This window comes from Netta rufina (assembly GCF_964035555.1).
Source record: "Netta rufina genome assembly, chromosome: 11".
NCBI classification, from domain to species: Eukaryota; Metazoa; Chordata; class Aves; order Anseriformes; family Anatidae; genus Netta; species Netta rufina.
In genome coordinates this window covers 11,414,026-11,436,856 of record NC_140134.1, presented here as the reverse complement: position 1 = coordinate 11,436,856, position 22,831 = coordinate 11,414,026, and the positions used below count along the sequence as shown (strand labels likewise).

At 57.1% G+C, this 22,831-nt stretch overlaps 4 protein-coding genes across 4 annotated transcripts in view; 2 read left to right on the top strand and 2 right to left on the bottom strand.

Moving 5' to 3' along the window:
* Positions 1 to 5,460, top strand: part of CSNK1G1 (casein kinase 1 gamma 1) — a 114,757-nt gene extending 109,297 nt beyond the window's left edge. Inside the window, exon 14 of the mRNA XM_084293778.1 lies at positions 2,228 to 5,460. Within this exon, the coding sequence (XP_084149904.1) occupies positions 2,228 to 2,282 (55 nt within the window). The 3' untranslated portion in view covers positions 2,283 to 5,460. The remainder of the gene's footprint in view (positions 1 to 2,227) is intronic.
* An 862-nt stretch (positions 5,461 to 6,322) lies between these two features.
* On the top strand, positions 6,323 to 8,156 carry PPIB (peptidylprolyl isomerase B). The gene is made up of 5 exons (XM_084293464.1): positions 6,323 to 6,499; positions 6,698 to 6,811; positions 6,911 to 7,004; positions 7,512 to 7,696; positions 7,786 to 8,156. Exons 1-5 carry the CDS (start codon positions 6,344 to 6,346, stop codon positions 7,906 to 7,908), a joined length of 672 nt encoding a protein of 223 aa, XP_084149590.1. The 5' UTR covers positions 6,323 to 6,343; the 3' UTR covers positions 7,909 to 8,156.
* A 5-nt stretch (positions 8,157 to 8,161) lies between these two features.
* On the bottom strand, positions 8,162 to 10,157 carry SNX22 (sorting nexin 22). Its single transcript, XM_084293465.1, has 6 exons — positions 9,810 to 10,157; positions 9,439 to 9,522; positions 9,210 to 9,314; positions 9,041 to 9,135; positions 8,890 to 8,963; positions 8,162 to 8,768 (listed from the first exon to the last, which is right to left on the bottom strand). Exons 1-6 carry the CDS (start codon positions 9,876 to 9,878, stop codon positions 8,665 to 8,667), a joined length of 531 nt encoding a protein of 176 aa, XP_084149591.1. The 5' UTR covers positions 9,879 to 10,157; the 3' UTR covers positions 8,162 to 8,664.
* Positions 10,158 to 10,392: 235 nt separating this feature from the next.
* SNX1 (sorting nexin 1) lies at positions 10,393 to 22,746 on the bottom strand. The gene is made up of 15 exons (XM_084293463.1): positions 22,594 to 22,746; positions 20,652 to 20,754; positions 19,617 to 19,750; positions 18,285 to 18,351; positions 17,135 to 17,178; positions 16,042 to 16,183; positions 15,438 to 15,516; positions 14,636 to 14,711; positions 14,202 to 14,315; positions 13,985 to 14,078; positions 13,285 to 13,490; positions 12,045 to 12,188; positions 11,622 to 11,702; positions 11,138 to 11,209; positions 10,393 to 10,796 (listed from the first exon to the last, which is right to left on the bottom strand). Exons 1-15 carry the CDS (start codon positions 22,726 to 22,728, stop codon positions 10,746 to 10,748), a joined length of 1,542 nt encoding a protein of 513 aa, XP_084149589.1. The 5' UTR covers positions 22,729 to 22,746; the 3' UTR covers positions 10,393 to 10,745.
* Positions 22,747 to 22,831: the final 85 nt, after the last annotated feature.

Sequence of the window (22,831 nt, the reverse complement as noted above, 5' to 3'; positions counted from 1 at the left end):
AGCTGTAATCCCAGCCTCAAAGAGGCCCGTCAAGGTGAGCGGGGACACAAGGTGCTGAGCTGAAGCTGGAGGCATTTTAGGCCCAGGCAGCACCCTGGGGTGCTGGTGGGTGGGAATTGCTGCAGAGTGAGGTGGTGACGCCGCTGTGTGGTGAGGAATGTCCTTGTTTGATGAGAGACTGACCCGCCTCTGCCCTGCTCTCCATAGGCATTGCCTCCGATACCTCTGGCATCTCTGGCTTCTCTGTATGTCATAGTCTGGGGCTGTTCTCTTGGGCATTGTCTGCATGCACAGAGATCACGTTCTGTAACTGTCGGCCTGCCTTATTCTTTTGTTTTGGTGTTCTGCCTCTGCCTGTCTGAACTGCCAGGACTTCCTTTCCTGAACCCTTCCCTGGACCGCTGAGTAACAGCCTAAAAAGACAGTCTCAAAGAAAAACAGCCAAAAGTCAGCCAGCTCCCTTCGAACAGTGCCCAAGGAAACACGCGCTGCTCAGCCCTCTTCCCTTCCCAGCTGCATGTCAGATCATAACTCGTGCATTTCCATCACCTCTCCCCGTAACAATCCTCCTCCCTACTGACCATTGCCCAAACCATGAAGGAAGGTGGTTGCTGTGGGAGAGAAATACTGTGACAGGACAACTAGAGAGGGTGGCAGGTGGGCTGGGACAATAAAATACATGCCCAGTCCTGGAGCAGGGTGGGGACAGTGCCAGTAGCGTGCAGGAGCCTGCGCTGGGCGATCATAAAGCTTCAGGCAGCACGCTGCAAGCATCAGACCAGGGAGTAGTGATGGAGTGATCACATTTGACAGGTCGCTCTGGGACAGCATTCCTGGAAGGACAAGTGTGTCACGTTTATTCTCGGCTCACCTCCAAGCTGGACCTGTGAGGGGTGCCTAAAAGAAACCTAAAGCCAAATCATGGACATTAAACTGCCCCCGGCTCTCAGTCCATGCAGGAGCGTGCGATGGGAGGTCGCCCTCCTACAGCTGCGGCTTTGAGCTCTGAATGTTGCCGGGGATTTCAGCCTCCCCAGCAGATGGTCTGTGCTGTGGTGGTGGTGGTGGGCACCACTGCTTGTGCACCCCGAGGTAAGGCTCGTGCTTCCGGGGGCAAGCACACTCTGGGTGAAGGTGAGAATCTATTCCTCTAGTGCCGAGGGGACAGAAGCTTAGTGCCGGCTTTGCAGAGCTGTGATGGACCCAGCTGAAAGTAATTTGGAGACGTTGTTGCAGGGTTTTTGAACACTTTCGGTCTGGCTGTTGGTAAAAGATGCTCGCAGGAAAAAATGGTTGTTGCATACTCACATCTGCTCTTGCTGCTCAGCGCCATGTCCCTTGCACCAGCCTGGCAAAGGGGGCTTTCAGCTTCACCTGGGCTTCTCTGGAGATGGCTGTAATGGCAGGAAGAGAAAGATACATAGCTCAGGAGCAAAAACGTGCACAGAATGAACACGTTTCTTCTGTGCAGAGGGTTCCTGGCAGCAGACCGAGGTTAGGAAGACAAACGCCTTAAATGCCAAATCATTCGGTAGGAAGCCAGCAGGACTAGAAAACCTGGGCGACTGCTTTCAGTATTCTCCCATAAGTGAAACCACCACTGCTCGAGGTTCAGCTGCGCTGAATGTTTTTCTCACCACCTCAGCCTCCACTCTCCATCCTTTGCTTCTCCTAACCCCCGGGCACTGTGCATCTCCCTCGCGCTGGAGGAGGGAAGGAGCAGGTGTTCTGCACGCCTGCACTGAATAACGCTTTACAAAGGTGGAAGCTCTGGTTATTGTGAAAGGTTCAGCAAAGAAACCTGGTCCCCGATCCAAGATCTCTTTGGAACTTGTCTTTTTAGTGGGCGGTGTTGAACCCATGTGTCTCATAGAGCAGCCAAGGCTCACTGGCCCTCTGGCCAAGAGGGAGCGGAGTATCTGGATCCTTGTTTCACTGCTTCCCCGTTTGGCTCCTCTTGTTCCTGCCCCAGCTGAGCCTCTAGAGGATGCCAGCCCTGCCTCGGGGCTCTCAGGGGGCTGTGCCCCACTGTTGCCCATGGGCAGCAGGACCAGGACCCGCAGCGTTCGGCCGCGGGCGTTTGCCCAGGCGCAGGTGGGCCGTCCACCCGCGAGCTGCTGCCCACCTCACGGGCAGGGCCGGGCGCGCGGAGCTGTTGCATGTCAGCGAGCGGGGGTGGCCGGGGAGACGTGCGTGGGGCTGACTGTCCTTCTCCTTTGTGCCCCAGGTGCTGCTGCTTCTTCAAGAGGAAACGGAAGAAGACAGCGCAGCGTCACAAGTGACCGGTGCCTCCCGGGCCTTGCAGGAACGCCACCTGCACCTGCGGCTCCTGCCCTGTCTAACTGGAAGGGGCTTCTCTTTAGGGGGGAGGAGGAGGCATAGGAGGAAGAGAGAAGAGAAAAAAAAAAAAAAAAAGTGACATTTTAAACCAAAAAGAGAAGAAAACGTTCCAAAACAAACCACTCTGGGGTGGATCTGCTGAATGGTCTCCCTCGTTCACTCCAAGCCTGAAGCTCCTTTTGGGACCAGGACTGTGGCTGGCTCAGGTCTTGGTCGCCCTGGGAGGGGGGCTGGCTGGCTGACCCTCCTTCCCGTTGTTTACGGCGAAGGCATCGTTCATGCAAACCTGAGGACTGTGCTTAGTTCCTGCTCACTTTACTCCCCTCCCTCCCCTGCGCTCTCGGCTCCTCGGTCCTCCTCCCTCCTTAATTAAGAAAAGAAATACTGTCGGCTCGATTGGCTCTCGAGAGGGCAGGAGGATGCAGTCTGGGCGAGAGAGTTGCGTGGGAGAAGGGCCTGACTGCTGCAGCAGTAAGACACAGGTTCCCTTTTAGGCTCCTTGGGAACAGTTACACTGTAATGTGCAAGCTGTGAGAAATTTGCAATCTACTGTTCCAGTTAGGTTTTCTGGCTCCCCTCGACACCTCCCTCCTCTGACGGTAACAGAGCAATGTGGATTGTTTTAAAGAAACTGACGTTGTTGCACTTTTTATTATTTTTAGCATTACAGATGCACATTGTATCTGTGGATTTCTGCGTGGACAAGTGGTGCCAGCGCAGACAGACATTCAGCTGGGAAGGCGGTGGGGTGCAGAGAATGCCCACAGGTGGGGATGTTGACAGCATCCGCACAACCCTCGTGCCAGTTTGGGGCTCTCGAAGCCCGCCTTGGGCCGTGCGCTGAGGAGAGCATTACTTGAATTTTCAGTCACCCTTTCTAGCTGCCAGTGAATGTCCCTACCATGGTTTCCTACGCCGTGCCTGACCCGAGCAGCCTGGAGAGGAAAGGCCGCCGCAGGAGGGAGCGGTGTCAGCTTTGCTGAGCTGGAGAAGGTCGCTCTGGCCAAAGGGGCAGGTCAGGATTAAGGTACCTGGGAACCCGCTGCTTCCCAAAGTGCAGGCATCTCTCGGTGCGTAACCAGGCAGCCTTCTCCAACCCCTCTGGTAGGGTGGTTGTGAACACGCACCTTCTGCGAGACAACGTTAGCAGGAGCAAAGCTTCCCCAGCAGAGGTGGGAATGCTTCACTGCCTTAATACTGATTCCATCTCCAGACGGTCAGGTGGGTTGGACTGCAACAGCCTTCACGCCCCCTCTGCGAGCTCCTGCCCTGCAGAGGAAGCCACGGTTCTCATGCACCGCTTTCGAGCCAAACCCACAGCTAGCAAAGGGCTGGGGGCACTTTTCGCAGGCGTAAAACCTCGCATCCTGCTGCAGCGTTCCCAGCTTGAGGAGGCCGAGGTTGCTCGAGGGTTATCGTGGACGTGGCAGGGCTCTGGGTGAACTCGAGCAGCCTTTGGGGAGGTTGTGAATAGGTTCCTATAGGTTCCTTGTGCTTTCTTTTCACGCGTGACACCTGACCAGGCTGGGACTGTTCGCTTGAGGGCCTTCACTTGTATACTCGGGCCTGGCTCACCCCGGTCCCTGAATTCCCTGGAGAGTATGAAGGGAGGAAAGGGCGAGACTGGATCTCATTACCCGCTCTTAAACGATAACCTGCGCAGCTTGGAGCTCGTGTAGCGGCACTCACGGAAGGTTTGGTTCCCCTTGCTGGGCAGAAGCAGGCTGAGGGGGCAGGAGATCATCCTGAGCAGGGAGCCCCTGGGCTGGCTCTCCGTGCTTCCTCGAAGCAGGCACGCGGCAGTGCGGCATCGGCATGGCAAAGCCTCGCTTCTTGGCCAGGATCCCTTCTGGGTGTCCCTCAGCCATCCTCTGCCGAGTTCTCTCGATGCCTTACCCTGACGGAGCACGGCTCTCAGGCGTGGCTGCACCTTCCTCTCCCCGGCAGCACCCTAGGCTGCAGGCTGGCTTGCTCTCCGCTTGCGCACCCACCGGGAGACGCGCGCACCCCCGTTCTCGCTCTGCAAAGTGCTTTCCTCCAGGTGTAACGTGGGCCGGGGCAGGAAGGGACCGTCCATCTCCTGCATGCAAGTGCCGGGGCACTTTGTTCTCTCTTCCCCTCCCACTTGAGGGAGGACAGGGACCGGCTGTGTTCCACCCTTCTCTTTTCGAGCTCCTCCGCTGCGGGTGGCTCCCAGAAGTCCCACGTCTCTGGCACAGGCTGTAGGAAACCTCTCAGCTGTAGGAAACCATGGTTTGGCGTCTTGGGGAGGGGAAAGGGGGCACAGGCGCTCCCCGGGGAGCGGCCCCGTGTGCTGCAGATGGAGCCGGGCCCTGAGACACTTCTGTTGCTGCCCTCCCAAGCCCCACTAAGTGCCTGTCACCAGAACTCGATTCCTTCTGCATCTCCTGCCATGTTTGGTCATTCCTCGCTGCGTCCGCTCAAGGAGCAGCTTGTAGTTGCAGCATATGTAAGTGTTTGCAGGGTGAGGGAGGGCGGGGGGAAAGGGGCCATCTCAACAGTTTTTGTTCTTAAATGTTTTTTTTAAAGTGAATGTATTTGATTGTTTAGAAACTTTCCTGACCTTGTTTTTAAGTGGGTTGGTTTGAAAGCTATTTCACGATGACCCGCTACTGCTTATCTCTGGAGATACGATGTTCTTTTAATCCTATGAAGATGTGTTTGTAGGGGAGGACTGTCCCCCCACGGCATGCTGGTAATGCTCACTTGTACCAAGCCCTCTTGCACTATAATCGTACGTTGGACTCTTCGAAAGGGCAAAGATGTTGTTGTGTGTGTTTTTTTTAAAAAAAAAAAAAAGAAAGAATGCAGGTTAACAGTAAGCCCCGTGCTTGAGGAATCTGCTGTCCCCAGGGAGTCTGGAGGTGATGAGGAGACACAAGCCAGACTGAGCCAACTGTTCAGTGCTAGGAAGTAGGGCATTAATCCTGCCTGGGCCAGCTCCCCCGTCCTCGCTGGGAGTCGCCAGCACCTGGGAGACCCCCGGGGGGCCTCGGCTCAGCCCCCAGCAGCGTGGGGGGAGCGCCTGGCGCCGCACCCACCCCCCAGGCGCAGCCCTCCTGCAGTGTGGCCCCCCCAACGTTGCGATGCAGTCTTCTGAGGTGTCAAGTGAGATTTTTTTTTTTTCAATAAAACATTGCACTGCTGCATTGTTCTCCATGAATAGATGTGTTTATTACCCCTTCCTGAAAACATTGTGCGCTGAATGTCTTCTTTGCCTCTGTTGGGCTCTCTTGGTACCCTTCCCTTTCTGGGGGACACGACGCACGTGTGGGATCTCCTGGGAGCTTCTGCCCACTTTGGACAGCCCAATTTGGACGTGGACAGCCACGGACAGTTCAGCCCCACAGCACTTGGCCAAGGAGAGCTGGCACCCAGTTCTCTTCTGGTTCCCCCACGTTCCCACCTCGAGCACCCTGCGCCACAAGATGGCTCACAGGGAACACAAGGACGCAAACTGATGGAAGTCACTTCAGTGCTGGGTGGTGATGGGGAGGTTTGTCAGCACACAAATAGCCGCTGCGTGTTTATTCTTGGTACAGGTGGAGAAAAGCACTGGGGAAGGGGCTACGTGTTAGCAAAAAGAGCAGTTTTTAAACTGCTCGAAGCGATGGGAAAGGAGGCGGGGGGTCCCTCATGGCGCCCCCTCAGAGGGCTCCCCTCAGGGCGCCCAACTGCCGTTGGGGGGGGGGGGGGGCGGCACGCGGAGCCCGCCGCGTTCCCGCCTCCTCCCCTCCCCCAATCAGCGCCCGCCACGCCCCGTGCCCGCTCCTGATTGGCCGCACCAACGCCGGGGCAACGTGGCAGCCGCCCGGCGGCCGGCGCCAACCCCGCCCCTCTCCCCCTTACCCCCGTCCCTCCCCCTGCACCCCCCCGCCCTCCATCGTTGGTCGCGCCCGGGCGTGCGCGGGGCTGGGCCGGGACGGAACCACCTAGCGCGGCCGAGGGGGGGCGCGGGGGGAGTTTGTCGGGGAGGGGCCGGATGCAGGCGGCGCGGCGGGCGCTGCGGCCGGGCTGCGAGCGGCGCAGGATGAAGGCGCTGGTGGCGGCGGCGGCGCTGGGCGCTGCGCTCCTGCTCCTGCTGCCCGCCGCGTCCAGGGCCGACGAGCGCAAGAAGGGGCCCAAGGTCACGGCCAAGGTCGGCGGGGAGCGGGCGGGGGGTGGGGGGGGGCTGAGGGGCTGAGGTAAAATGGGGGGGGGGGGGGGGCAGCGCTGAGGGGACCGCGCCTGAGGGAGCCGCACCTGAGGTGACGGCGCTGACGGGGCCGCGGGCAGCCCCAGCCCTTTGTGTCCCGGAGGGCCCCGGGTAACGCCCCTGCCCTGCCCCCCCCCCAAGGTCTTCTTCGACCTCCGCCTGGGCGAGGAGGACGCGGGCCGCGTCGTCATCGGGCTGTTCGGCAAGACCGTGCCCAAGACGGTGGAGAACTTCGTGGCCTTGGCCACCGGAGAGGTGAGGACGGCCCCGGGGGGCTGTGGGGGGGTGGTGGCCCCGGGCCCGCCCTGGGTCTGAGCGCTCTGATCTCGCTTCTCTTTCCCCACCCCGCCGCAGAAAGGGTTCGGCTTCAAAGGCAGCAAGTTCCACCGTGTGATCAAGGACTTCATGATCCAGGGAGGAGACTTCACCCGCGGAGATGGCACTGGAGGTGACGCGGCCTGCAGAGGCCTGGGGGAGGTGGAGCGTGGTGCTGCATGCGGGACACAGCGCGGGGACCTGGCTTTGGAGCAGTGCTCATAGTGGGGAGGGGTGGTGGCTGCAGGACCTGGGTGTCCCGGCTGCTAGGTCACGTTTGGTCTAGTATCGACGAGCCTCCTACCAGCACTTAGCAAACATCAGTGAAATCAATAATGTCAGCAGCAGAGTGTTTTGGGCTTGTTAGCTCTTGCCTGACCTCCTTGTCACGCTGCAGCCGCTGGCAGTGTGCAGTCAGGTCTGCTCTTGCACAGCCTCTTGCACCACTAATTTGGGGGCACAGCCCCTTCCATCCAGCTCACGGCTCAGCTTTTAGCTCCCTCCAGCTGCCAGTTTCTTCTGGTCCTCAGCACCCTTGTGGTGCTGGTGCTTAGATGTGCCTAGCCCTCCCCTGGCCCCCCCAGTACTCCATCCCTGACATATTTCCACGAGTACAATGCAGTCTTCTCCCCCACCTTAGGGAAGAGCATCTACGGGGACCGCTTCCCTGATGAGAACTTCAAACTGAAGCACTACGGCCCAGGCTGGGTGAGCATGGCCAACGCTGGCAAGGACACCAACGGTTCCCAGTTCTTCATCACCACAGTGAAGACACCGTGGCTGGACGGCAAGCACGTGGTGTTCGGCAAAGTGCTGGAGGGCATGGTAAGGGGGAGCGCAGCACCGGGGTGGGAGGGCACGCTGGGAGATGCGCACGGCCACTGTTATTCCTCTCACACCTCTGCTCTCCCCAGGACGTGGTGAGGAAGGTGGAGAACACCAAGACAGACAGCCGGGACAAGCCCCTGAAGGATGTCACCATCGCCGACTGCGGCACCATCGAGGTGGAGAAGCCCTTTGCCATCGCCAAGGAGTGATCCACCCCGCTGGCTCAGCGACGCGGCGGGGCCCTGTGCTGCGGGGACCTGGCTGCAAAGGGCTGCGGGCTTGGGGCTGCCCCCTGCCCCCGTGCATTCCCCCGCGGCCTCCCGGAGCATGGGCAGCCGCTGAGCCCCTGCTCCTGGCCTTCCCAGCTGGCCAGCAGGCAGGACGGAGCGCTGGCTCCTCTTTCCAACACTTTTGTAAGAAGCACATGCACCAATAAATGTGACCAATGTGTTTTTTATCGAGGCGCCCTGTCTGCTCTGTCGGGGGGGGGGGTGGTTGCATGTGGAATCCCCAGCCACGCACACAATAGGGCCTCCTTGTTCCTTCTGGTTCTCCTAGGCTCTGAGGAGAGGGGACCATCACCTGCCAGGTGTGATGGGCTTGTGCCTCCCAGCCCTTTCCCCACAAGCCCACCCTCGTGCTGCCATCTTTCTCCTGGGTCTCAGAGCAGCCCCACAGCTCTGCCCTCACATCGCAGCAGTCAGACGCAGCCACCTTTGGCCACTGCAGCCACAGTGATTTATTGCACAGAAGCCCAGGTGCTGAGAGTTCTCAGCATTTTTCAGCCCCCAAAAGGCTTCTCCCACAGAGCTCCTGCACGCCACGCTAAGGCACGTTGGAAAGTCGCTGTGGCGGGGCTTCTCCCACCGCTCCCTCACCAGTGCTCGCTCTGTAGGCAAGGTGTTGGGGCCAAGATCCTTCACGTGCCAGCAGCCCCACGTCCCTGCCCTCCGTGCTGGGGGTGCTCAGGACCCCGGCTGCCCCTGGGCCACGGCTGCACGGGGGGAGCAGCTCCACGGGACATAGAGGCCCTGCAGCACCCCGCTCAGCACGGTGTCGGGGAGCGCATCTGCAACGAGAGGAGCAGGCGCTGCTCTGTGCCCCCCCTCGCGTCCCCGATAAATGGAGGGCGAGGCACAGGATGCACAGCACCAGGGGACAGCGGTGTCACCCCTGTCCCTGTGCCTTACCCGTGACTGGCAGCCGCACGTAGGGGTCAGTGTGGAAGCCGAGGACAGGCCGCTGGGAGGGCGGGTGGCTGGTGCTGCAGGGGGAGAAGCCCCTCAGCACCTGCAGCGCCCCGCTCCCACCCTGGGGAAGGGGGGAACCCCTCAGACTCACGGGGCGCTGCTGCCCTTGGGGTCCTGCTGGCAGCGCCGCACCTTCAGGAAGTCCAGCACGTCCTGGGGCAGCTCCTTGTTGCGGCACAGGACGCCCTGAGGCAGGGACGGGGGGACATCAGCACCCCCAGGATGCGGGGTGCCACCGCCGCCGCCCGCTGGTGCCTCACCTGGATGTAGAGCTCCAGGCCCTGCCGGCGCTGCTCCAGCACCTTGGGCACCCAGTTGGGGACCCGCCGCGGGGGGAAGTCGGGCACCTTGCAGGTCTTCTTGATCTGGGGCAGAGCGGGGCGCAGCATGGACACGGGGCCGGGCGCTGCGTGTCCCTGGGGAGGGTCCCCGGCTGGGGACACACACCCTGAGCACTCCCCCCGGTCCCGTTGAGCCCGGGGTCCTCACCCGCTTGTGCAGCGCCTGGAACTCGCTGTAGCGCTTCGCCACCGTGTGCCGCCGGCCATTGCACAGCACCTCCACCAGGAACACCTGCACCTCCTCATCCTCACCATCACCCTCCCGGGGCAGGGGGCCCCACGCCCGGCCTTGGGACAGGTGGGACACCCCAACCCCAGGACCAAGGGGGGTTCCAGGCACCAACAGCCCCCCCAGCCCCTTCAACAGCGGGGTCAGGGTCCTCAAAGCCCCTGGAGATCATGGGACCACCACCACCACCACGCGGGGCAGACGGGGAGCGTTGTGATGGGGTAGATGGGGACACCCCAGGGGACAAGCAGGGACCTCCACCACCACCACCAGCACCTCCCACCCCTCACCGTGTGCGCCTTCTCGGGGCTGCGCGCTGTTGCCTCGGGCTCCGCCGCGGGGATGGAGACGACGATCATGGCCCACCGCCACCGCCGCCACCGGGGCCAGCTCCTGAGGGGCCGCCCCGTCCCGCCCCGGCTGCTGGGGGCCGGGCCCGGTAGCAGAGCTGCCTCCTGCGAGCCTTCGTGCTTTGCAAGCCGAAGGTAACACAGGGATAAGAGGAAAGGAAAGTGGGAAGTCAGCACAAGCTGGCTTTCTCTCTTTCAGTTGTTTTTCTTCAAGGCAGAAGACTCGGTATCGGTTTTGATCAGAGCTGCTGCAGCCTCAGAGCTGGAGAGAGGAGCATCGCAGCCCCAGGCTCCTGCAGCGCCAGCTCCCGCCCCAGGCTGAGCTCAGAGCCTAAAAACAGCAGCCTGGCCTTATGGAGAGAGCTTAATCAGAAGCCGAGACAGGTGGCTCAGCCAGGCCCAAGGTCAGGGGCTTCTTAGTCACAACAAAGCCGGAGGCACCGCAGCCTCCCACCAGCCTCCCGCCGCCAGCCCCCGTCCCTCCCAGCCCTGTCCCAGCACACCACACGCCTGTTTGCCCTGATACAAGTTTTATTACATAGTCGTAATGGCACTGCAGGAGTAAGATAGTCGTTAGAGCCCTAAAACCCAGCCTGAAAAATATACATTTACATATGTCGTTAACCCCCCCTCGCTCTTCGCCTACTGCAGGGCTGGTCAGAAAGCAGGAAACTAGTTTCTCTTCAGTAAGAAAATATATGTTGCTAAATGAAAAATATACAGTTAGAAGAGTTACTGGCTCGTAAGCTGCTTGTCGGGGGGGGGTTAAACCTCTACCAGCTCCCGCGTGTTTAACTAGGGTTCGTTCACATGTAAAAGACAGAGGTATAGTGTATAAAAAGGCAAAGTTCAGGTGTGCTCGTTCGCTTGGTCCAATTAAGAAATGGCCTTGGCTTCAGGCAGGAACGCTTCCCAGTACTTCACCAGCTGCAGAGAGAAGGAAAGAGTCAGGAGCCAGCAAATCCAGCCCAGCACTAACGAGCTTCAGCAGGACTGAGGAGCTGTTAGGGAGGCAGAAGCTCCTCCGACACACACAGCTTGTGGTCAGGACAGGGTGTGCAGCCCCCCCAAAAAGTCAGGCATCCAGCGGGGTGTGACTTTTAACGAGCAGCTCTCCCTTTAGCTGCTGTGGGCAACGTGCCTCGCTCCAGCCTGTGGGGGGCAGAGGGGAGCAGGATGCTCCCACCGCAGGGGGTTGTGCCTGGGGGGGCTCTCACGGAGCTCCAGGAGGTAAAAGAGGGCTGGCTGCTGGCACCGGGGACACTCACCTGCTGCTGAGAGTTTAGTAACGTCTCCAGGTACTTAGTCACGTGTTTTCTGAAGTCCTTGGATTTCTCTTTCTGCAAGAAACAGTTGCAGAAGTGAGAAGGAAGCTGCCGCAACCACCAAACCCCCCTGCCCTTTGTGGGGAGGTTAAAATTCAGGGGGAATTTTCCTGTTCCTCCTGGGGCCATGTTGGAAGGTCCCAGCTGCCTACATGCCGAGTGACCAGCACAAGAGCTGGAAATGAGAGGGTGAAGCTCAGTCCTGGCTGTGAGCAGCAGGACAGATGAGCAGGCCTGGAGGAGCTTTGCACACCTGCCCTTATTTTGATGAACATGCCCACCTGAATACTTTGAGCAGGAAAAAACCCCTCTTTAGCCATCAACAGCAGCTCTGCTGCAATGATGCCCCATTCAAACGTGCCCAAATTTGCAACCATTGCCAGCTGCTGGGGGAAAAAATGCACAGCGAGGGCTGGGGCTAACCTACCTCGAACCGTATCACTTCCTTGCGGATCACGGCAGAAATCCGTTCAAAGTCCCTTTCATACTGTGTCACGCGAGACTCCCACTGCAGAGAGAGGAAGCACGCTGTTTCCAGGGTAAGGAAGCTTTTCGCTTCCTGTCTGAATAGGTTTTGACTGCTCCAAGAGAGCTGATGCCAGCACTTCTGGGCCTCACATCGACTCGCCACGTGGGCTGCACCCTGTACCCAAGCTTCCTGTGAGCCCAGCTCCCCTTATGCGAAGCCACACAGAGCGGGACCAAGAGCAGCCCCTCCTGCAGCCTTTGTGGCTCCCTGAGGCCTTGCTAAAGGCTGGCTTCTCCTCTTTGCAAGCCTGGCAAGAGAGACCCATCCCTCCAGCTCAAAACATCTCCTGTCACGCTGCTCAGAGAGCACAGCACGCCTCACCTCTGAAATCTCGTCTTTGGCCTGCTGCAGCTTGTCAGGCTTGTTGGCCCAGAGCAGCCTGGCCTCCATCTCCCTCTTCTTCTGCAGCATGGTCTGGGCGTCCTGCCACCGCTGCCAGGTCTTCATGCGCTGGTCAAAAGCTCCCTGAAAGGAAGGAGCAGAGGCTGAGCTGGCACATCCCCAAACAAGCTGGGAGCAGCGTTGGGTGCGCAGGGCTGAGCAGCAGGGCAGCCCGTGAGCAGCACAGCTGTGCCCTGTGCCACCTCACTGCAGCCGTGCTGGTGACGGTGACATCCACGCCATTGGCAGAGCTGCTTCATCAGCCAGATCCTGGAGCTGAGCACAGCCGAAGCTCCCACACAGGCCAGAACACGGAGGTTTTTCCCCGCTGCTCTGCCAGGAAAGGAGCCCGGGCACTACAGCAACCAGCTTCAGGAGCAGCTCCAAGGCCTCCCTCGGCACAGAGCCCCTTTTGTTACTTCACTGAGAACACTGCAGGGCAAGGAGCTGCCTTCACCAGTCCCACACTGGTTCCCCTGCAGAGCAGAGTGACCACAAGTCACTGCTGAGCACTTGAGCACCTGCCAGGCAATACTTTCATAAACCACCAGCCCAAGCAAGGAAGAGCTGTCAAATTTCTGAGCGCGTCCAGCCAGATGGTGGGGAAGAGCCAGAAGAACAGAAAGCAGTGCCTGACAGCCTGGTCAGAAGCACAGAGCAGCCAAAAGACGGGTGAAGTCTGAGGCAATGTTACAGCTCCTTAGCAGAACATCCCAGACGAGTCCTGTCACCTCCAGCACCATCAGAGGTCGTGGCCCTGCCCTGCAGCACCCACCTCTCCCAGTAAGGACTGAGCAGGCTGTGTTCTGGCCTCTGCAGGCTCCAGAAGCAGCTGCTCAGAGATGGGACAAGTCTGGGGCAGAACCAGGTCAGCCTGACGGACCTGGAAGTCACTTGGGGCTTGTACCATTCAGCCTCCAGCACAGCAGCCTGTGCACCAGGCAGGCTGCAAAAACTTCAAGACCCAGGCTGTTCCCCAGCAGGTGCCTGGCAGCTCTATTTGCAACACAGATCGTAGCTCACCAGAGTACAGCCTCTGCAGCACTTGCAACCTTCTCTGGAAGGGCTGAGGCCACCTAAAGCCATGAGCTTACTCCTTATCCCCCCTGAGGGACCTGCACTAGCACCAGGGGTTTGCCCTACAGCTTGGCTCTGAGGATTACCCCAACAGAGTGCTTACCCTTACAACTGAGAGGAGGCGGATGTAGTCTCCCAGGAGCTCAGCCAGGAGGAAGAAGTCATTGTTAGCCTGTTCCTGGTGCAGCTGTTCAATCTTCTCTTCCACCTCAGCCAGCTGGGACAGTGCCCGGGACAGGGCCGTGTTGTCCTCTGAGCTCCCCAGCATGGCCAGACTCTTTGCAAACTGTGCTGTGTTCAATGCTAGCTCTAGTGAACGGAATACAAGAGTCAACCACGGGCTCTGCTACACCGGCTGCTCCGCGAGACAAGCCCCAGCCTAGAGTTCAGCCCTGGGAGCTGGCAGCTTCTGCAGGACATTGGGAACCCCAGCCAGGAGAAGCAGCAGGGGGAGGACAGGCACAGGTTTGCAGAGGTCAGGCAAAACATGCAGAGGAAGGAAAAACATTCCTGCTCCTCGCCAGAGGACAGCTTGGCAATTAGCAACAAGATCAGCTCTGCTCTGGTTTGCTACAGCAGCTTTCACGCACCGGGGCACTATTTCACATCCTAAGCTTGTACAACTGGACAGAAGACGTGGAATTATCATTTTACTTCTGTCTCCCAAGGCCAAGAGTCCCTTACAGCAAGGAAGCTCTGCCGTATCTTCTCACACCTGCTCATTGGTGGTCTCCAGCCAGGCATGGCACAAGGCTTAGCTGTTAAGGCCCAAGCTACAGAGCAAGTGGTACCAAGCTCGTTACCTTTCCTGTGGTTCACTAGTGTTTCCACAACAGCATGCAGCTTCCGTAGCCGCTGCTCCTCGCACTCCACCTCCTGCAGCTTCTCCTCGAACCACTGAAATGGACAGACCCTGAGCTGCTTCCCACATTCTCTGCAGGGCTGCAGAGCCGTCCTTGCACCTCTCACAAAAAGCTGAGAGCAAGGACGAGGACAGCCCCGAGGTATCCAAATACTTACTATGTCCGATTCATTCATCTTAATGGTCATCTTACTGACAGCGTCGGTAGCTTTGTTGAACATCTTCAGTATTCCTGCTCCACTCAGGGCCTGGGTGCCTACTGCTCTCGGCAGCTGCAGAGAAATAGGAAAGTTTGCTCAAACAGCAGGCTATGCTCCCACCGTGAATTTCAGAACACTCAACCCCTGTCCTCAATGTGTGTCCCCACCGTGATGTAAGCAAGCTTGGCCACAGCTTGTTATCCACGTATAGTTCTTAGATACGCACTAACACACAGAAGAGGCCCTGTTCGCCCCACCACTGGTTAAGGGCTCTTAGAAGATCCTGCTGCTTCTCACGGAGCTTTGAAGCATCACACCTGGTTAATTTCTTGTGCACTGTTAATTTCTGTGCTCCCAAGGTACTCATAGCTACATCATTCCACCCCACTGACCTCCTCCTTCTCCAAGAACTCCCTGACGTCCGGGTCTTGCAGCATGGTTGGATGGCTGACAACTCTCCGTAGGTACCTGGGGAGAGGAATGCACCAAGAGTTACCTCTGTTGGAGCAAGCCTGGCTCCGAGACATCTCGGTGAGCTGCAGCGTGCTTCTTATTTCCCCTGAAATGGCAGTTCAGTAGCTGAAGCCAGACCCAACAAGTCGTTCTCATCCTCCCACCAAGAGTCCTCCCTCCCTGGGGACTCTAGTGAGACGAGTCAGCAAGACCAGAGCCGCACTAGTACTCACTGTATCAAGGTTACTTGATACACCAACTGACCGAGATCCAGTCTGACATTCCTTTACAATGACACTTCTTCAGAGGCTGAAGCTGGAGGTGTACAGCATCCTGGTGCTAACTACAGCAGTCAATACAGGTGGCAGAGCAAAGGCCACTGGTGGCTGGATAGTTAGGGTGGCAGTTAAAGAGACCAAGATATTTCTCACCTCATCTGCTCTGCTTGCACTGCTATTTAACATCCATTTTTTTTTGGCTCAAGACAGCTCAGTTTCCTCTCTGCCTTGTCAGCAGAATTTGGCCAGATCCAGATCAAGCACCAGCAGGGGCTTTTGAAGCAGGAGACAGTTTTAAAGTCAAAGCAACCTTACAGTTGCAACTCTTCAGTGGCCTTCAGGTTCACTCTAAACCTAGCACCAGACTGCTTTTCTCGTGTAGGGAGGAGAGTGCAGCCAGGCTGACCTTTCAGAGGTCCCTTGCTTGGCTCAGGCACGAGGGGATAGCTGTTGGGATCTGTACCTCTCTAGAGCAGCCCGTCTTTTTTCTAGGAACTCTGCAGAGGAGGAATCTTCTTTCCCAACTTTCACTTTGGTCATTCCTAGCATAGAAGGAAGGCGCAATTAAGGAGTGGCTTCAAACTGAACGTACAAGGTTGTGAGGTCTGTTACGGAGTGCAGACTACCAGGGTGACGGTAGAGGATTTCGACCTTACATTGACAAGAGCTACTTGGAAAATTGAAATCTGCTTACGCCTACATCTAACACAGATCTGCACCCAGAAGAGAGACAGAGCAATGATAAGCAAGATTTGAGGGGTTACAGGTCCGGACCCAAGTGAACAACAATTCAGTGACAGTGCAGAGGACAAGGTTTTACTCTGCTTCAAGCAGATGCAGAGCCACCCATCAAATCTAACAAGGCTTCAAGCCCAGAGCTCCAAGTATGGAGCCAGCAGAGTTTGGTTTGTGCCACAGAACCCTCGTTATTTTATGTGCCTGCCTCCCATACTGCTCTGCAGCTTGCCTCTCAGCTTGCAGACTGCAGGCAGGCCTGTTTTTGGGGCACAAGGCTCAACATCAGAAGGATGAGATCTAGAGCACCGCTTTGCACCTCCACCACTCACCTATGAGACTCTTCTCTGGCGGTGGAGGCACGATGAACCCATTTTGGGCATGCTTCTCCGACAACTTCTCATAGAGACCCAGAAAGTCACTGAACCTCCTTTTCACTGAAAACTGCTTGCTCCTGAACATTGGCATGCTCGTCTGAGGGAAGAGACGAGACTCAGGTCAGACTCACCCAGGGAAGCTTGCCTGTGCATGCACTGTGTGCACTGTCACTTCTGGGGATGGAAATAGGGCAGCTTGAGCTCTGTGGGATTGGAGGAGGACGCCAGGCTGCACTGAGCAAGCTTTGGCCTGGGTTTTCAGCAAATCACCCCCTAAGAGCCCTCCTCGTGGTGATGCTGCAGCATTAAAGCCACTAAATAGCAGAGCAGCTGTTACTGCGGCCACAGGATGCCTGCTAAACCCTGCCCACTGCCTAATCCCATCATCCCTGCTCCCTACAAGAACAGGGACCACTGTTGGGTTAAGGCTTCAGGGGCCATCAGCAGCTTTTGACAGTATCTGCAGAGCAAGGCTGGAGGATAACAAATCCCCTGTCCCCAGCACACAGCAGCAGCTTTGCACCAGAAGATGCAGTGCCTGTGGCCCAACAGCTGCCGGGCAGACAGCTAGGAAAGGCTTTTTGGAGAGCTCAGAGAAGTGCCCAAAGCTCCAAAGCAGGGCAGCAGCTGCAGAAAGCTTGGTTTCTTGCGACTAGCCCAAGAGAACAGGTCCTGACAAGAGACTAGCTAGCTACAGCAGCAGCTTTTCAGCAAGAGCTGCATTAACATCAGCCACAGAGCAAGCATCTGGGGCTCTCCCTAGCAGATGCTATTCCTGCTGCTCAATCCAATGCTGAGCGGAGGTATCAGCCAGGACTGCAGTGGCTGAAACTGGCTGAAAAAGTCAGGCCCCTTCCAAATAGATTCAAACTTATTTCTCGGCTCATCCTTTGATCTGGAGGAGTGGATTATAACTCACGAATCCATGTAGATTCAGACCTCCCTTCTATTTAGGTCACCGTTGACTTGACATGGAAAGGACAACCCAGCTGCCTCAGAGCAGGGAAAAAAAAGGCATCTTATCTCAGAGGCAACGAGTTACACCTACCTGTGTTGACACTTTGTAGGCTACGTACGCATTCATGCCATCCCCTGTGGGAAACAAAAACGAGGCGTTAGTATCCCAACATCAGCCTTTTGCATCACCTGGAGGCTTCGGTACCTCCTGGCCTCTGCCTGCTTCGTTGGTTCTGATCCGAGCCCCAGATCTGCACGCAGACCCTCAAGTGGCTCCCTCCTGCAGGACCCTGGACCCCTGCCCACTAGGCATTTCCCCAGCCCGACTGCTCAGCCCTCCTTTTCCTTCCCCAGGCAGCCAACGCTGACAATCAGATGCTTGTTAAGCTGACGGCGTTTGGGCTAACTCCACACATCTGCTCAGCACGTAACAATTCAGCGGCTGTGCAGCACATGAAGCAGTCTATTCAGAGGATGCAAGTCAGACGGCCCCTGGCTGCGTGTGGTTTGATTCCGAGACATCACAGGCAGTTTTTTCTCCAGCTAATACAGAAATCCCCTTGTCTGGGGAAAGGAGGGTTTACCTGGTGGTTCAATCAAAGGGCATCCTCAGAAATCAGATACTGACCCAATACACCTCTGATTTAGAAGTCAGCGCGCCTCCCAGCTCCAGATGTCACGAACTGGCTGGGATCATGTGGGTTCTCTGCAGACTGCCCTGGAGCTGGCTAAGTTGCTCTGATCCCCACTTTCAACACAAAAAGCCCCGTGCTTCTCAGAGCCCCACAGCTGCTGGGGAAGGTGCCAGAACATGGGATATTATACTTGATTTTAGGCTAAGGAAGTTCTGCCTCCTCCTTGCCAGCTGCACACAGGATAGTGCTGCCTAGAGGTCAAGCAGAGTTGTCACCATAATTCCAGACATCAAACTCTGTTAGTGTTTGAGCATCGTGCTTCCTCCTCCTAAAATCCACGCCTGGGTCTCTGCTTTCAAGCTGCCTGGTTTACTGAACCTGCTGCCACCTCGCTTGTTGGGTCCTAAACTTTTTGCTTTCTTTAGCTTCATCTCCTTGAGATGTTGGAAGAAGTTTTGCAGAAGTCACTCAACAGTCAGGTTTGTGTTTGCAGAGACAGCTGGAAAGCACAACGTGTGGGGACAGCAGCTGCATTCAGTGCTACCACCAAGCCTCACTTGCCTAACTGCGCTTCACCCCATGCAGCAAGACAGGACGGTAACTCACCAACTTTCTCTGGATCACTCACTCCTACAGTCAGCTCAAATTTGTCTTCCTGTTCCTCTTCTTCCAGCTGTTTAAAGCAAGCACACAAGGACAGCAAGTTAAAACTAGAAATCCAGGCCTCAGTGCACTCCAAACCATGAAGTCCCACATGTTAGTGTGCTCATCACACTGCCGAGGCATCTTTGGTATTTCAGTCTGGCCAAGGCAGCTCTGTAAAGCCCTTGGGCTTCTCACTGATGTTGAGTCTCCACGTCCCAAGTATCCCAAACTGGTTTTGTCTTTACAATGCTGTCTGCTCAGACTGGTGCACAAACTGATCAGTGCTAAGCTGAAACTCTGCAGAGCGCAGCCTCAGCCCAGCTCTGTGCAAGATCGTTCCCTCTGGGCTCCTTTACATCATTTCTGTTTGCATTTGAAACTGCAGAAGGCACGGAATGCACACAGGAGGCAAGTTACACTGTGCAGGCATGTTGGGATGGACAGCCATGGCAGCAACCGGCAGACCCAGTCTGAACTGGTCTTTCAGTCAAATCCTGCTTTGCTGAAGGTCAGCAGGCAGCAAGAGCAATGGGACTGCCTCTGACAGACCACGGGGGCTTCAGGCTTGCTCAGAGAGCATTACGCTTCCTTGTTAGCAGGATGGTAAAGCACCAGGCCTCACACGGCCCCTGGTTTAAGAGCCTTAAGGTGAGAGCATCTCAGTTCACCGATCAGCTCAGCATCCTGCCCTAGTTCTGCATTGCTTCTTCACTTGAGCTGGTCGGGAGCTAGCCTGAGACACCAACAGCGAGTCAGTCCTCGCAAGCTCAGAGGTGCTTGGGGCAAAAGAGGAGCTCTTTACTTGTCTCCAAAACAGTTTTAGTCTCCATGCAGGAGAAGACACAGAATTAGGCCCAGCATCACCTAGCTGGGCTTGGCAACCAGACCACAAGTTCCGCTGAAGGAGTTTGCACTCCCGTGTCAGCCAGGAGCCTCCCTTAAGCACACAGGAGAGCAGTTACACCACCTGCCCCGTCTGTGGCAACAGGGGGTGCTAGAGCTCTGAATCTGAGCTCAGACCCCCAGGGACCAGTCAGCTGCTCGCTCTTCCAGCGCTGGCAGCAGCCTGCACCTTGCACGCGAGCAGGAATGCTGACAGGCTGACCTCAACCCTGCTTCGGTGGTATCAGCCCCAGACCGACGGCCTGAGATAGAAGCCAGGGCATCCAATATGCCAATTACATTCACTGCAGCGTTTAAGATGCAGCTTTACATCGAAGTAAGCAGACAGGTTCCTGCCAATTACAGTCCCAAACCAGCAGGGCAAGTCGGAAAGCTCAGAGCAATTCTCACCTCCTCATAGCTCTTTGGAGGGTTTCTAGAAGAGCTTGCAGCTACTTCTAATGAGGGGGCAGGATTGGATGCTTTGGCCAGTTCCTTCTTCTGGTTGTTTTGCGTGCTGTCTAGAGACAGCTCTACAGTGGCATCTGTCAAGAGAAGTTTGCAAGGGTCAGCCTCTCTACTTTGTGTTTCTGGAAGTTTCAATATTTTCAGAGAAGTTCACGGGATCTAGACAGTAACAGTAATCTTAATTAGCACAAAAAAAAAAAAAAAACACAGGGAGGACATCTGTATGCATCGGCAAGAGCATGACTTCATGCACCTTCGCTGCAGCAAGAGCACCTGATCAAACCTGCTGGAGAACGTTTCGTTACTCCAACAGGCTTCTGATTCCAGGGACAGCCAGGCCACGGTTCCTTGCTGCTGTGCACTAGAGTAGCTACAGCCGAGCTGGATTTTTACACAGCATGTAAACTTGCTCCTTCCCAGGACACTTCTCCAGCCAGAGGAAGCCAAAGCTTCCCTCTGTTACCAGGCTTCCCTGGAGCTGACTTTCAGCTGTCTCTACCAGAGGTGTCACACCTAGCCGAGGAGCAGGGCTGCAGCAGGTCTGACCCTCCTCGTTTCCCCTGCTGAGGGGCGTTACGCTCCCTGTCCTGGGAACAGCCACGTCTCAGCTAGAGATGCTTCCTCCACCTGCACGGAGGGAGGAGAAGGCAGAGAACAAAAAGCCCTTCGACTCTGGGAGGACACTGCCTTGCAGTTTAACAAAATTCTTGAACCCCATTTTTAGGCAGCTTCAGCTTCCACTGCACGATTAATCCTGCTGCACGATTAAGCTGGAGAGCTGGAGGAGGCAACTGGACCTTCCCAAAACCACCACCAGCACTCGGTGCTCCCAGAGCAGACTGCAACAAAAACTTCAGATAAGGACCAGCGATACTCCACGGTAAGCACAGTCTAGCCACTTGCAGGTGGCTACAACGCAGAAGGCTCCCAGCTCAGAGTGCAGAAAGCCCCAGGAGTGCTCAGGACAAACAGACTCACCTGCAAATAAGTCCTGATCATCTTGCTCTACGCGAACCCCATTTTCTTTGGAGCTGCTGCTCACAGGGAGAAGTGATTCCCTTTTCGGTGCCGGGGGCTTGCTCTGAAAAAGAATTTAAAGAGCACAAAGAGGTTATCTCCACTGAGGAACAGATGGTGGGGGGCCAAACAGCCCACCTTCCTGGGCACTGCCACACAGGGTCACCACTACAGACCCAGCAGGCTGCTTCCCTTCTGCACTTCTGCAGTCCCAGCAGAGTACACATATCGCAACAGCTCACGATAGCCACGACAAGCCTGGCCATGCTATTTGTAGCCTTGTGCACAAGAACCACATGGGGCTGAGCAGACCTCTCAGGAAAACCAAGCTTTTGCTGCCAGTGGCAGAGACCCACAGCAATTTGCTTCCCAGCTCATGCCCCCTCTGCCAGCCTGTGGCCAAGCAAACAGGGGCGCTCCCACCAGCCCCACGTTAGGTGCATCCGGGGGCCATCCAGATCCTCTGCTCCTGCAGGGGCTCCTCGAGCTGGGAAGAAGCTCTCTGTGACAGGGTGAGGCAGGCACCAGTTTCCCTACCAGCCTCGCAGCTCTCAAAGATGGAAAGTTTCTAGGAACAAGAAAGTATCACGCCCTGTTCCACTTCTCCATCTGTTACCACGGAAGTTCAGAGCTGCAGCCTCTTTCGGAGCAGCCCATGACACAACGCCCACCACATCTGAGGCCCAACAGAGCGCACCCCTTCACCCCCCCGAGGCCCCCTGATGTAAGCCTGATGCTTCCCACAGGGAAGCAGATCTCAGAGCTGACCACTCAAAGCCATCCCTAGAGGACTGTGGCCAGCAGGGATTGAAGCTGCACAAACAGATAAGTTCCAGCTTTGGTTATAAATATGCTGGCCCCAAACATTTTCTCACTGCCACCCCAACGCCCACAGCTCTGCCTCGCCAGCAGCTCCCCTGATGCACAGGGAGTGTTTTGCTAACGCTCAAGGGCAGCGAGACAAGCAAAGCCACCAGGGCACGCAAAAGAGCCAAGTATTAATTATGACAGTTGCTTCAACAACAACATTAAGCACTTGATAAGCTGCTTTAGCTTAACAGACTTCAGATTCTGCTATGGGCCACCTGATTCGCACAAAAGCCTGTAGTGGTCAACACTCATCTGCTTTAGCAGGCTGCCCCCACCACAAAGCAACAAGCCACAAACATTTTCATTTCTTCAGCGAAGAACAGTCCTGAGAAGCTCCAGGCCATCACCACGTCCTGGTGCTGGCAAGAGGTCCCAGCATTTCTAGACACCTGCTGTCAAGTCAGGACCGTGCTTTCCCATGTTACTTTCAAAACATGGGACTGCTCTGTTCTGCCCAGACCAAACGAACAGTTTCACCCTTGCAAGCAGACATGGGGCAGTGTGTGGATAGGAGTCATGTCCCAGACTGCCCTCATCTCTGCTGCGAAGCCACCAGCAGTGACACGCAGCTCCGTTCCCTGGTGATGGACAGCTCTGTGTCTTTGGGCCAGCTCAAAGGAGGGCAAGAGCTGCACCCTGGGCAAATCTGTGGGCTGGGAAACTGATAATGGGTGATGTTGGATGGTTCCTGCCTTGCTTGCTAGAAAAACCCTGAGTGAAGCGCACAGACCACAATGTCAGTGATCACAGGGGACAACACGCTCAGCCTTAGCTCGTAGTGCTAAAGAAACCAGTCCCAGCACCTGTCAGAGGAGCTGGCTCCCGGCTGCCTTTAGCTCAGGCCGCCACTCAGCGCAGCCTCCGAACCCCAGAACCGACGGCTGGGTGCTGGGGGGCGGCAGCTTGGAGCCCCTGCCCCAGCCCAGCCCCCAAGGCCTGGGCCCGAGCTGCCGCCCCCAGCCCCAGCGGCGGGGCCTCCGCCAGGCCCCGGCCCCCGGGGCCCGCCCCCCCCCCGGCCCAGCCCCGCACTCACGGTGCCGGCGAAGATGTCCTCGCCCTCCGTGTCGCTGTCGGCGGCCTCGCCGTCGCCGTGGGGCGGGGGAAAGGGCGGGGGCAGGTGCGGCCCGGGGGAGGGGGAGCGGGAGCCGCCGGCGCCGCCCGACGCCATCTCCGCGCCGCCGCTTCCGCCCTGCCACAGCCGGGACCGGAAGCCGCCGCCGCCACTTAAACCGCGAGGGCGGGGCTTAGAGGCGGGCGGGGCTCCGCGATTG